Source organism: Adiantum capillus-veneris, chromosome 6, assembly GCF_014529385.1.
Source record: "Adiantum capillus-veneris isolate H3 chromosome 6, ASM1452938v2, whole genome shotgun sequence".
Taxonomy (NCBI): domain Eukaryota; kingdom Viridiplantae; phylum Streptophyta; class Polypodiopsida; order Polypodiales; family Pteridaceae; genus Adiantum; species Adiantum capillus-veneris.
The window spans coordinates 23,895,155-23,908,463 of NC_140936.1; the positions used below are offsets into that span (position 1 = coordinate 23,895,155).

Below are 13,309 nucleotides of genomic sequence, written 5' to 3' on the forward strand. Positions count from 1 at the left end.
GCTCCAATACTAGCTATTGTAAATCCTTTAAAACCATTCGTTTTGGAAACAGATGCCAATGACCGTGCTATTGGAGCAGTCCTGCTACAAGACGGGCGGCCAATTGCATTTGAAAGCAAGAAGCTTGATGCAGCACAACAGAACTACTCTGCTTATGAACGCGAACTCTATGCAATAGTGTCTACCTTGAAAACATGGAGACATTATTTGTATGGTGCTCAGTTTGAGATTGTGTTTGGCGATGAAAACATTAAATGGTTTACACAACAAACCGATTTGAAGGGTCGGAAAGCCAGGTGGGTTGAGATTCTTCGGGAGTATGACGCCAAGCTCCGATATCGTAAAGGACGATACAATGTGGTGGTTGACGCTCTTAGTCGTATGCCAGAGATCAATTCTCTCTTGTTCACGGAACTTCGTAGTGAATTTTTGGATTCTCTAAAGGGAAAATATGAGCAGGATGACGCATATTCCAAAGTGTGGAGCCATGTACAAATGAGGGATACTTCTCACTCCAATGATGGTAGTGTAACATTAACCTCCACACATAGTTCTCCTCTGTCGAGTGATGAACTACAACTATGGAAGAATTTTCCATCGACAATGGGTACCTACTCCACAAGGGGAGAGTATGTGTACCGACGGACATAGACATTTGGCGCCAAATTCTTTATGAATGTCATGATAATCCAAGTGCAGGGCACCCGGGTATTAGAAAAACTTATGCTCTCGTATGACAGTTTTACTGGCCACGTTTACATCGCTTTGTTCAAGATTATGTCTTGCATTGCCAAAATTGTCAGGTTAACAAAGCAGAGCGCCTGAAAGCAGGAGGACTCTTACATCCTTTGGAGATTCCTAATGGTAAATGGGAAAGTATCTCTATGGATTTTATTGTGGGTTTACCAACCATTATACGAGGTCATGACTCAGTATAGGTGGTCGTAGACCGGTTGACTAAACTATGTAAGTTTATTCCAACCAAATCTACGATTAAGACTCCATAATTAGCCAAGTTATTTGTGGACAACCTTTACAAGTTGTATGGCTTGCCAAGTAACATTGTCAGTGATCGTGATCCCAAGTTTAACAATCATTTTTGGAGGGCTGTGTTTAAACGATTGGGTACACAACTAAACCTCAGTACAGGCGGTTATCCAGAAACGGATGGTCAAACTGAACGAGTTAACCAAGTGCTAAAGGATATGCTATGTGCATACGTTAGCAAGAAACAAACAGACTGGGAAGAATATCTACCTCTTCTTGAGTTTGCTTAAAACAGTGTTAAGCATGTCACGACTAGATTTAGTCCTTTCATGCTCATGTATGGTTTTCAACCTAGGTCACCTGTTACGGTGGGGTTGGCAACCGAAACACTCCAACAAGTGAAGGATTTTATCCAAGACCACATGGATATGCTGAAACTCGCTCGTCAGAACATTCGACAAGCGCACGATCGATATAAGAAGTACGTTGATGAGAAACGTCGACAAGTTACCTTTGAGGAAGGGGAGGAAGTATTATTACGTGTGCCAGAGCATTCAGAAAGTCTGAAAACTGGGCCAACACCTAAATTATATCCACGATATTGTGGGCCTTTCAAAATACTCAAGCGGGTTCTGGTGTCATGACAAGGGCAAGGCTAGGGAGTCATGGACTGGGCCAAGGGCCAGACTAGGCAATATGGAAAGGGAATCCAACTAGGGCAAAGGGCTAGGAGCATTGCCTATATAGTGGGAGACTGGGAGGTGGATTCCAGGCTCTAGTCACCCCTAGGATTTACAATAAGGTCGCTCGCTCACCCTCACTCGCACACACACGCTCTTAAACACTCACACACAACAAGAGTCTATTGCAGAGAAAGAGAGCAAGCAAACCATGCATTGAAGAATAAGATAAAAGTTAGGGTTACAAGCCCTTATGTGAGTCATCCAAACCACACTTGGCTGACAATTAGTATGCTCTCTCTCTCTCTCTCTCTCTCTCTCTCTCTCTCTCCCCTAAATGTGGCGTGCGTTTATCATCAACGATCACCCATGAATACATGTGTGGAGCCAACAAGCCTAGCCCATAGCTCAATAATAATAACGAGGATGACCAAAGTTAACAATTATGAAAGGGGAGTTTTTCTTTGAGAGGTTTTTGTCATAATATTCCTTTTTGCCAGAATATTATGATCGAACGACGGTCGGAAAGTGGTTAGAAAATGGTCGGTCAATTGGCCGGTGGCCGGCGGGTCGGTGGTCGAAAGTCAATGGTCGGTGGCCGATTTTAAGATGGACTTGTCTTCTCAAGGGTGGCCGCACATGGGCTCATTGGAGAGTCCAAGTCAGACTTGTCAATACAAGGGCGGCTACATATGGATGCCTCTCATGAGAGAGGGTAGCCCTTTTGGCCTATAAAAGTAGGCCCCTTATACACACGGATTGTGAAGCATTGTGGTGCATTGTGAAGTTGATTCGAGGTGGTGAGAGTGAAGCAAGGTAGGAGCTCAACAAGGGTATAATCCCTTTGTAATCTACTTCTTGTTTTGAAGTACTAAAGCCATTGAGTGGATGCTTTCCCTTGGATGTAGCCCACATTGGGTGAACCATGTATATCGTGTGTGCTCTCTCTCTCTACTCTATAATCTCTCATGTGCGAAAAATATATTTCTTCATTAAGTAAACTACTCAATTATCTACTTAGCTACGTCATATTTCCTAACAATGAAGAGGGAGCTTGCCGTCCCCCTGCTCAACTGCCTCGCCAACTGCCATAAGGTCACTCGCTCACCCTCACTCGCACACACACACACACTCTCAAACACTCACACACAACAGGAGTCTAGGCTGCAGAGAAAGAGAACAAGCAAATCATGCACTCAAGAATAAGATAAAAGTTAGGGTTACGAGCCCTTATGTGAGTCGTCCCAACCACACTTGGGTGACAATCAGTATGCTCTCTCTCTCTCTCTCTCTCTCTCTCTCTCTCTCTCTCTCTCTCTCTCTCTCTGTCTCTCTCTCCCCTAAATGTGGCGTGCGCCTATCATCAGAGATCACCCATGAATACATGTGTGGAGCCAACAAGCTCGGCTCATAGCTCAATAAAAATAACGAGGATGACCAAAGTTAACAATTATGAAAGGGGAGTTTGCCTTTGAGAGGTTTCTTTAGAGGAGAACTTTAGATTGTGTCGAACTGATTTCATTGCACCATTTACAAATTAGAACATTAATTCATACACATAATTTGAAGAGAATCACACAATTAAAATTGACATTTTATTGAGGGCCAATTTGGCTTGGAGCTGATCTCCCCCTCCAAAAGGACTTTGGATTATAATTCTCTGAACAAGAACTGTGATTACAATACAAGCTTGTGCTCTTGTGGAGCTTTCCTTGAACCAAGAAGATGTTGAACTTCATGATTCCATGGTGTAACCCTCCTTCCCAAGCCGTAAACACCCCAATAGGGAGAAAGGACTGTGGGGTATGAGGTAGATAAGGATGAAAAGAAGTATTTGTTAAGAAAAGAAATAGTATTTTTTATATGCTTACTCCATGGGCAAGCCCTTAGCATAGTTAGAATAGTAGAGAAGAAGAAGTAGGAGATCTTTCATGTATTCACTTGCTTAGGTTTGCATCCATAGCCAATAGCTTGAGTATAAAAACTAACTCTTAAACTCCCATGTGAGTGAGAGGGGGAGAGAGATCTTGCTTTTCCACTATCTAAAACTTTCAAAAATAAAAGAAAGAGCCTCCTCAAATCCAGATGAGACCTCCTCTTTTGTCTTCTTGCATACTTGCCAAAATGCTCAAAGTGGAATGTTATTACATTGGCCAATGAAAAGTGAATACTTTAAAAGAAATTAGATGCATAATCAAACATATGTGTCCTCCCTTCCTTTCTAATCTTGAACAACTCTCCCCCCTCCTCTTTTGACTTGCCTTAGGCAAAGGTGCGCGCGCGCACATACACACACACACCAACTTCGAGAAAGCAAGTGTGAGCTATTTTAAACATGTGGCCTAGCCAAACTTGGTAAAGAAGAACTAGAGTCAACTTACCAAATGTGGTGGGACTGATTTAACCTCAGGCTTTAGTTTTTCATAGCATTAATTAAAAACCATAGACTTATCTTAATTTTCCTAGCTCGGGTGCAAGACCTTTGCATTATCCTTTCGAGGCTTTATGAAGTCGAGCTGAGCTAGGATCTACCTGCTAATTTAGAACTTGCTAAATTAGGACGGACTTTGGTAAATGTAAAACTTACCATTGAGCTTTAGAACTCTACCTCCTGTGCAAAACCTTAGCACAATGCTTTGGAGGTACAACAAAGCTAGTCTCGAAATCTGGTAAATTTAGGATATCTTTTGTAAGTTTTATCTTTACCCTAAGACTTTCCAAACTTCATACTTGAAGTCCAATGAATGATTTTAATTACTTAAAATTAACACATCTACTTTTTTTTTTTAGACTCCTATAATTGCTCTAATTAATCTCCTTTGTTTTGTACCTTTGAGCAAGGCTGTTCACGATAGATTTACCCTTCGTCGATCTATACCTTTGATCGAGATAACTAAACAACAATTACCCTTGCTCTTTTATAGACTTCTCTCCTATGGTCCCAAGCTTTTGACCGAGTTGGTCTATAAGCCCTTTAATCAACTTCACTCGCTCTCTTTTACTTTCCCCATATTCAAATGGCCAAATTAAGATGGAAAATACTTTTAGAAAGGTAGAGCTAATTTTCATGACAAGAAGACAAGTAAAATGGTTCCAAGAAAGTAATAAAATGTCTATAAAGAGTACTTTGTAGGCTTCGAGTATATCTCTAGCCAAATGTAACATTAAAACAAGACAAGGTTCTTGAATTAGCTAGGTGATTTAGAAATTCTAGATAGAACTTATGTGGTTCTATGAAACTCATAAACTTGTTACAAAAAACTAAGTGCAAAATAGTTTTGAAAAAGCTTCTTAAGAGAATTGGACCTGGCAATGGTGAAATGAACCTATTCATCATAGGAGTGGAATTTTAAGGCCTTGGGTGCATCTCCTTCCTAAAAAATAGTTGTGGATTTTAATGTGCTACAAGTGATGCACTTCCATTAGTTTATATCATTTGTTTCATTGGCTCTTTGCCTTTTACACGACGTAGAATAGACTCATAAATGTTGGCTATTGGAGTGTTCTACAATGGTGAATCTCAATAGGGATAGATGCTACCCATGCTATAAAAGCATATACCTATGCAAGTTTAGAAGAAAACGGAAAAATATTTGGGAGGTTTTGAAATAGTATATGGTTTACCGATAGTAAAGAAGCATTACATTTGGAGTTAAAATCTTGTTTTTTGCATGCGGATTTGACAAATGGTTGTGAGCCGACGCCCTTCCAAGCGGGTATGGCATTTCCTAGGGGAAAACCGTCGGGTTTCAAAGGCAGTTTAGTGAGGTGAGCGATAAGTTACCTGGAGGAGGCAACTCCAAAGGGAAGACCGAAGCAAGTCCCGCAGTACCTGGGCCTCTGAACAGAGGTACTTGGTCGCTGTCACGCCCACCGAAATGGGTCTCTCAAGGGAAAATTCATCACCCTAAGAGTGTAAATAATTCTGGCCTTCCGAGTCTAGAGGAAACTAGTGACAAAAGCGTCTGCCTTCGGTTTCTCGGGGCACAGTCCTGGTCGTTCTTCTTGTTCACTTTTTATGGTGGATAAGGGGAGCGGCCGGGCTTGCCCCGCCCGACTCCGAAAACAAAAATTTGACAAATGGTCGATAAGCTGAGCACAAAGAAGTTATCACCAAGGCTTGCCAGACCATGACAAAGGTGACGACCCTTTGTCACTTATCTCGTAGAGGTGGGGAGCCAGCAAACGGCCGAGTGCGCTGGGGATCCCCTATGCCTAATTCCGGCCGTTCAACTCAACTTATTACCAGTCTAGTTAATTAAGGCAAATAATTTCGGAATTGCATTGTCAAGCGCGCAGCGATGGCAGTGAGGAGTCTGGCAGGAGCGTTTCGACGAAATGTGATCGGGCGACCGTATATGCCCCTTCGTTCTGGCATGGGTCTTCCTGTTGGTCCCCAGCAAGTTCCAAACGAACCAGTAAGTAACCATTTCCAACCCCCCCTCCCCACCACCACCAAAAAGAGAGAGAGAGAGAGAGAGAGAGAGAGAGAGAGAGAGAGAGGATCATTTCTGTTCCAGTTTTTACCTTTATTTGTCATTCTCTTTGCAGGTCTGATTGAAATGGTTCTATACTGGCTTTCTAAATTTTACTTGCATTGAGTCTCTTTGCTGTAGTGTGTTTGAGTAAAATCAGTCCATTAATTGTCAATGGAAACAGCTGCCAGAGGATGCTGAAACTGTCTGGGATGATGGAAGCCGCCATCCCGAATTTTGTCTAGATACACATGATTATATTGGAAAGGTAAAACACACAAATGCCTCTTTGATTTTCTTTGAGTGCTGTGTGCATATAATGTCATCCTTGATGTGATGATACTTCAGTTCTTTTGCAAGATTTTGGTTCAAGAACATGTTGTTCTGGTTGCCCCTTATCATATGTTTGAAAAGTTGAGTTTTTTGTCACAACTATACTTTTTTGTTGAGTTTAGTCTTTAATGATCAATCTGAAACCCTACATGTCACCCTCTGATCTCAAACCTGCTCCTTCCCCTGAGGAGGGGGTGGACAGAGACTTTGGTCTACAACTGAAACCTGGCAAAGGCTGTCATAAATTTAGTTGTAGTCTTCTTTTCAGGTTCTCCTTGTTGATGGAATTACTCTGTATGTGTCGAGTCTTCTTCTACGGACAGGATTCGTTATGAGTCGTGGTCTGTTGAGTGGTTACATCCCACGATGGTCCATATAACGAAGTCTCACTTCATATCTCCTAATAATATACTCACAATGGGGCGAGTTTAGTTTTCCCAATTTGCAACGATTGCAACACACACACACACACACACACACACACTTTTTTTTAACAGTAATGTCAGATTGAATTACCAATGGGAAACCTCAAAACGAGGAAAACCCATAGAAAGTACTACAAGGAGTAAATCAGAAACAGTCAGTAGAGCTCATAATGACTAAGGGGGGCTCCTTCAAGTCATGAAGAGACTGTCGAAGAGATGTTTTGAAGAAGGAAACATACTCCACTTGAATTCGGTGAAACATGAGGAGATTATGTGCTCTCCACATTGTCCATAGCACCCAGAATCTAATTGAGTCGAAAAAGTATGCATACGGCCGAAGCAATGACAAAAGCATTTCAAAAATCCCAAAAAAGCGACCAAAATGTATCCCAGGGAAACGCGTGCGAAGTGCTGTAGTGTAATAGACTTGGACACTCCAAGTCAAGAATCAATCACAACAGCATCAAATAACCACTTCAAAACAGCTCACAGTTCACAATAGATTTGCACTGGCCCGGCGGAGTTCCGTGCCTAGAGATATTGGCCCCAAAGATTGGCGCCCCTTTCGGTATTTCTTTTGTATTAATCAATGTTCAAAGTACAAGAGTGGATCGGGTCTCACTCTCAGACTCTGCATCCAGTTGCTCTCCAGAGTGGGAGCCCCATTCACGTATTTAATTTACAAGGGATGCCAAAAACAGAGCCCCGAAAAAGCTTCAAATTAAAAAGCCTAAAAATAAAGCAAAAGATCTCTTCTCTCACAAACTCTCTTTGAGTTTTTTTTAAAATAATCTCTCTATCTCTCTCTACTGATAATTGCGTAGAGAAAAGCAAGGTCAAAAGCTGCCGTCCACAGCTATCTCCACGCAAAAGCTGGAAAGCTGCCGCCGTACGATGCCACGTCAGCATGTTGCGCATTTTCCGGGATTTCAGCGTGCTGCCCTTTTAGGGTTAGGGTTAGACTTAGGGTTAGGGTTAGGGTTTCTGCTGTTTTTAGGTTTTTTGGCAGATTTTAGGGTTTGCAGGTTTTAGGGTTAGGGTTTCCAGAATTAGGGTTTTCAGCAGCAGTCAGGGTTTGGGTTTCGCGTATTCTCGGGCAGACACGTCATCACTTTGTGACATACCCCCTTCTTGAAAGCATTGTAATCGCCCTCGATTATGCCTGCAAAACAGACAGAGGCCATAAACCGTCTTAGCAGACATTGACTGTTAGTACCTACGTACTAGGAGCACACATCTAGCACATGTACCAATCGACAGTCACATCACACGACATCACAGGACATCACTAGACAGTACAGGACATCACATGACATTCAACATTCATTCGGATCTTAGACCATGATTTATTAGCAATGTAGCTAGCAATCGCATCTAGATCCAATCGGGACCTCATCGATGTCCGATTGACTAACCCCTATTGCAACCATGTCTATTCGAGATCATTCAGACCAAAATGCTGCAGTCATTTCGTCTATTAGTTCTTGCACTTAAAAGAAGTTAAGAACAAATTAGTATCATAATCAAGAATTCCATTTCATAAAGTCATCCAGCAGAATACTGTCAGCTCTTAGTATCCCTGAAGCTCAAAGAGACATCAGTGACTTTAGTATCAAAATTAAGGCATCTGTTGACAAAGGAGCGGAGCGACTCCCCTCTTGTGCATCCCACTGCACTAGATCTCCGGCCAAGCTGAATTTAGGGTTCCATTTGGAGTAGACTATGCTAAACCAAAAGCATCGAGGTAAAGTTTCACAATCCGAGGAGTATCTGCTAGGTCCTCCTCCTCCATCCACTTCGCATCAAACGTAGGATAGTTCTTGAACTTAACCAAGAATCGCCTTCGGACTTTACCTTTCTTCGTATCCTTATGTGCCAAAATCTGCTCAGGAACAAGGATCTCCTCGTTTTCTTTCACTTCGAAGTTCGGGTTGCTCATCAGACTCCCCATCATCAAGCACATCACCTTTAAAAGGTTTCAAGAGTCTCACATGAAATGCATTGTGAATCCTCCAAGTATTAGGCAGTTTCAGTCGGAAGGAGACATCATTTATCTTTTCAGAGATCTGGAAAGGTCCGTAGTATCGCTTACTTAGCTTTGGAAAAACCTCTCCTTTCCTTTTTTCTTTCTCAGGCGTGCCTTCTCAAAACGTAAGAGCACCCAATCATCCTCCTTCAATTTCAAGTCGCGACGATGGCGATCCGCTGCCTTTTTCTGTCGTTCTTGAGATTTCTGCAAAGTCTCGCGAACCTTGGCAAAAGCCGTATCCAAGTCTCGCGTATATTCATCCGCTTCAAAAATCTTATTTTTCGTGCTTAGGAAGGGTGGAACCTTTGCAGCACCTTTAACAATCTCAAATGGCGCCTTCCCCGTCGAAGAGTGTATCGTGTTATTGTAGGCAAATTCCACCAAAGGTAAGTACTTTTCCCATTGAGTCTTCTGATCTGAGATATAAGACTTCAATAAATCTAGAACCACTGAATTGGCAATCTCAGATTGCCCGTTAGTCTGCGGGTGGAACGATGACGAGAATTGCAACCGCGTGCCAATGTTCTCCCAAATTGCCTTCCAAAACAACTCGTAAAACTGGGGTCTCTATCAGAGACAATCGTCTCAGGCATGCCATGTAATCTGAAGATCTGGGCCACAAATAGTCTCGCTAAGTGATCCGGCTTCACTGTCTTCTTCACTGGAATGAAAATGAGCCTGTTTGCTAAATCTGTCAATAACAGTCCAGATACCATCGTTACCACTCTGTGTTCTCGGGAGATCAAAAATGAAATCCATTGCAATACTTTCCCAGGGGCGGGTGGGTATGGGTAAAGGCTGTAACAATCCCTGTGCTTTATGCCTGTCAAACTTGACCTTCTAGCATACCAAGCAAGTGCGCACAAACTCTTCCACATCCTTCTTGAGTCTCGGCCAAAAGAAGTATCTCTCTACCCCTTTCATGGTGGTAGCAATGCCGCGGTGACACGTAAAAGGTGGACAGTGACATTTAGTCATAATCTTTTCCCTCAACGGCTGTGTAACGCACAACATGGTTTTTCTCATCAAGTAGCCATCCCGAATGGAATATCCCGCTACTGTCTCCCCATCCCGTATCCCTGTGAAAACGTCTGCAAAATCTGTATTTGTGGCATACTGGTCGACCATATCCTCGAAGCTACTATGATGTATCACGGAAATAGCCAGAACCAACGGCTTCCGAGACAAAGCATCTGCCACCACATTCTTCTGTCCCTGCACATGGACAATCTGGAAGTGAAACTGTGACAAGATGTTCGCCCACCGCATCTGCTTTTCCGAAAGTTGCTTCTGTGACAAGTAGTGCAAACTCTGATGGTCTGTAAAGACGGTAAACACAGTCCCAAGAAGCTTCCAACTTCATGGACATTCTTCAAATCGGGCCAATCACGTATAGTCTCTATCTTGGTCGGATCCATTTGCACTCCTGTTGCTGCTGAGACAATGTGTCCCAAAAAGTGTATCTCTGGTAGGAAAAATTCACTTTTCTTTGCATTAATCACTAACTTGTGATCTCGTAATGCCTGAAAGAGCTGAAGCAGATGATCTCTGTATTCTGCCTCATTCTTGGAGAAAACAATGATGTCGTCAAAGAAAGTGTCAACAAATAGCCTGTACTCTCGAAAAATCGTGTCCATCATCCGGTTAAATGTCGCAGGAGCATTGGTTAAGCCAAAAGGCATCACCAAAACTCAAATAACCCAAAAGTCGTCCGAAAAGCTGTCTTGTAGACATCTCCTGACGCAATTATGATATGATGATATCCATTCTTCAAATCAATCCTGCTAAAGCACGAGGATCCCTGTAATCTGTCGAGTATATCATCGATCCTAGGAATCGGAAATCTGTTATTGATGGTGATTTGTTGAGAGCTCTATAATCGATGCACATTCTCCAAGATCCGTCTTTCTTCAAAACCAACAACATTGGAGAGCAATACGGTGAAGTACTAGGTTGGACAAGACCCTTTTCCAAGAGGCCTTTCACTTGGTTCATAATCTCTTCATTCTGTGCTCGGCTCACACGATAAGGTGGCTGGTTCGGTGGTGTGCTTCCAGGTATCAGATCAATGGTATGATCTTGAGGCCCTCTAAAAAGCAATCGGCAAGAGTGTGGAGAAAAATCTTGGCGTTCTTTTGTTCAAGTCAAAACATATCCGACCTTTATCCATCGTTCAGTTCTCTCCCAAAAGAATGAGTAAAGAAACCGAAGTTCATCAAGTACAATCTCTGAGCCTTTCATTTGTCAAAGTCGCTTTCTCGGCCCGTAGTCAACCACGGCGTAGTTCTTGTGGAACCAAGGGATTTCGAGTACGTCACTCGCGTGCCCTGAATACCCCTGTCATTGCAAACGAAGTTTGCCAATGCTCTGTGTAATGGCAACATCCCATCCGGGTGCCACTCAAACTACCTCCGCCTGTCGGGCGTAGTTCCAAATCGAGCCGCCAATTCCAAGTGAAAAGAGGTTGGCCTTGGCTCCTGCAAAAGAGCTTCCTGGTCCTTCACTTTGCCCCAAAAGCGGCAAAGTTTGTACTTTCATTCATTTGATTCGGTTTAGGTCCCGAGCCATGTGGTACCAGTTGTGCTTTTTATCTGCCTTTTCTGCCATGTCTCTCAGCTGCTTTAGAACTTTCCGGCCTTTCTTCATCTTGTTCATTCGGTGCCTTGTTAGGGCACTCCGCGGAGATATGTCCATGTTCCCCGCATCCAAAGCATTTCCCCTCCCTGATGAAGCGAGCTCTCTCCTTAGGAGTAAGCTTGGGTCGTGTATCCTTCTTTTCTGGGTTGCTCTTTCTCTTTCTACTTTCATTCACTGAAGTCTGTTCGGCTCGTTGTGTCATGACCTCATTGGTGGGGTAGGTCAGACTGCCAGAGTGAATGGCAAAACCCCGTTTCGCATGACTCATCAACTCCTGAATAGAAGCTGACTTTTGTTCCAAGCAGTGATCTCGGATCTCTGTAGGTAGACCCAAGGTAAACCGCTCAATCTGTTCTTTGAACGAGATCTTCTTGAATGAAGAGGCGGGTAGAAAAGAGCTCCAGAATCTCATCCACTGTATCTCTCTTGGTCATCCGAAGATGGTTCCAAGCAGCTCGTATATCGCGTTCATACTCTTGCGTCAGCCAAGAAGAAATAAAAAGCTTCTTAAATTTCAGCCATTTAACTGGCGCAGTCCTGTTTAAAAGAAGCGTGGACCACCAAGTTCGAGCATTCCCCTTTAAATAAGAGGCAGCTCTCCGAATCTTGGAGTGCTCTGAATAGCGTCCTCCCGCGAAAGCGATGTCAAACTGCTGTATAAAAGACAAAGCCTTCGAAGCATCTTTATATCCTGAAAAAGTGTCAAATTTGATCGACTGTCCTCCTTCCTTAAACTCTCGGACTTTCTTGCTTTTATCTTCCAGAAAGTCATACTGGTTGGCTTTATAAAAATTCTTCTTGTTCGCATAAAAGTTGCCGTCATCAGAGTCTGAACTGTCTGTAGACGAGTCCTCTGTAGAAATGTCACTCACTGGGCGAGATTTAGACTTCTTTGCCTTTTTCTTGCCCTTTCCAAAGCGTTGTTTCTTGCTTCGCTTTTTGCCTTTTCTGTCTTTTTCGCTCGAATCTAAAGAGCTAGAAGGACTGTCAGAAGAAGAAGAAGAAGAAGAAGAAGAAGAAGAAGAATAAGAACTGGGTACTCCTTCAAATCGAACACGCTTCTTCTGTTTCTTTGCTTTATCAAATGTCGACTAACGACTTAAAATAACTCGGGGAGTTAGTGCTTTTCTTCTGCTTTTTGCCGTTGTCGGAAAGTGTGCGGTCTAGCTGGGAAGGTGCAAAACCTCTGGCTATGAGAGTTCGTGATGAGAGTCACAAACGCTTTGTGAAAAAGCGTTTGTGGAGAATCACCAACACTCTTTCTAAGGGTGACAGAAAATCTAAGAGTGTTCGTGACAGCAAAGTCACAAACCCTATCGTGCTTGGAGTCTGCTTGTTTTCGTAGTCGAGGTTATGATGAGAGAATCACCAAATCACATTCAATTTTACTTAAAAAGACCATTGAAAAACACTAATTTTTCAGCCATGAAACCTTGATGCTCATACAAGCACAATTCTCAATCAAAACCCAAACCTCTTTCATGGTATCATGTAGCCTCGCCCCCAATTACATAGTCGTAACATCAAACAGTTGAAATGAATGCTCGAGCTTCCACCTTCACGAAGACAATTTTCTGATTTTGCAGAGATTTATGAGCTTCTAAAGTGAAGCTCACACACCATTTTGATAAGGGGAAACCTTAATTCACTCCCTCACAAGCTCAGATACAAGATTGCGAAGAGGCGGGACTGTAGCACACATAGATTGGGCAACCATGGAAGCTATTGCCCAGTAGAGAAAAA

At 42.8% G+C, this 13,309-nt stretch overlaps 1 protein-coding gene across 1 annotated transcript in view; it reads left to right on the forward strand.

Annotated features, from left to right (window-relative positions):
• The first annotated feature begins 5,896 nt into the window (after nucleotides 1-5,896).
• The window catches only part of LOC147455263 (NADH dehydrogenase [ubiquinone] 1 beta subcomplex subunit 8, mitochondrial-like), a 68,524-nt gene continuing 61,111 nt past the window's right edge, over nucleotides 5,897-13,309 (forward strand). The window contains exons 1-2 of the mRNA XM_086515230.1: nucleotides 5,897-6,085; nucleotides 6,327-6,410. Coding sequence (XP_086371356.1) covers nucleotides 5,969-6,085; nucleotides 6,327-6,410 — 201 coding nt within the window. The 5' untranslated portion in view covers nucleotides 5,897-5,968. The remainder of the gene's footprint in view (nucleotides 6,086-6,326; nucleotides 6,411-13,309) is intronic.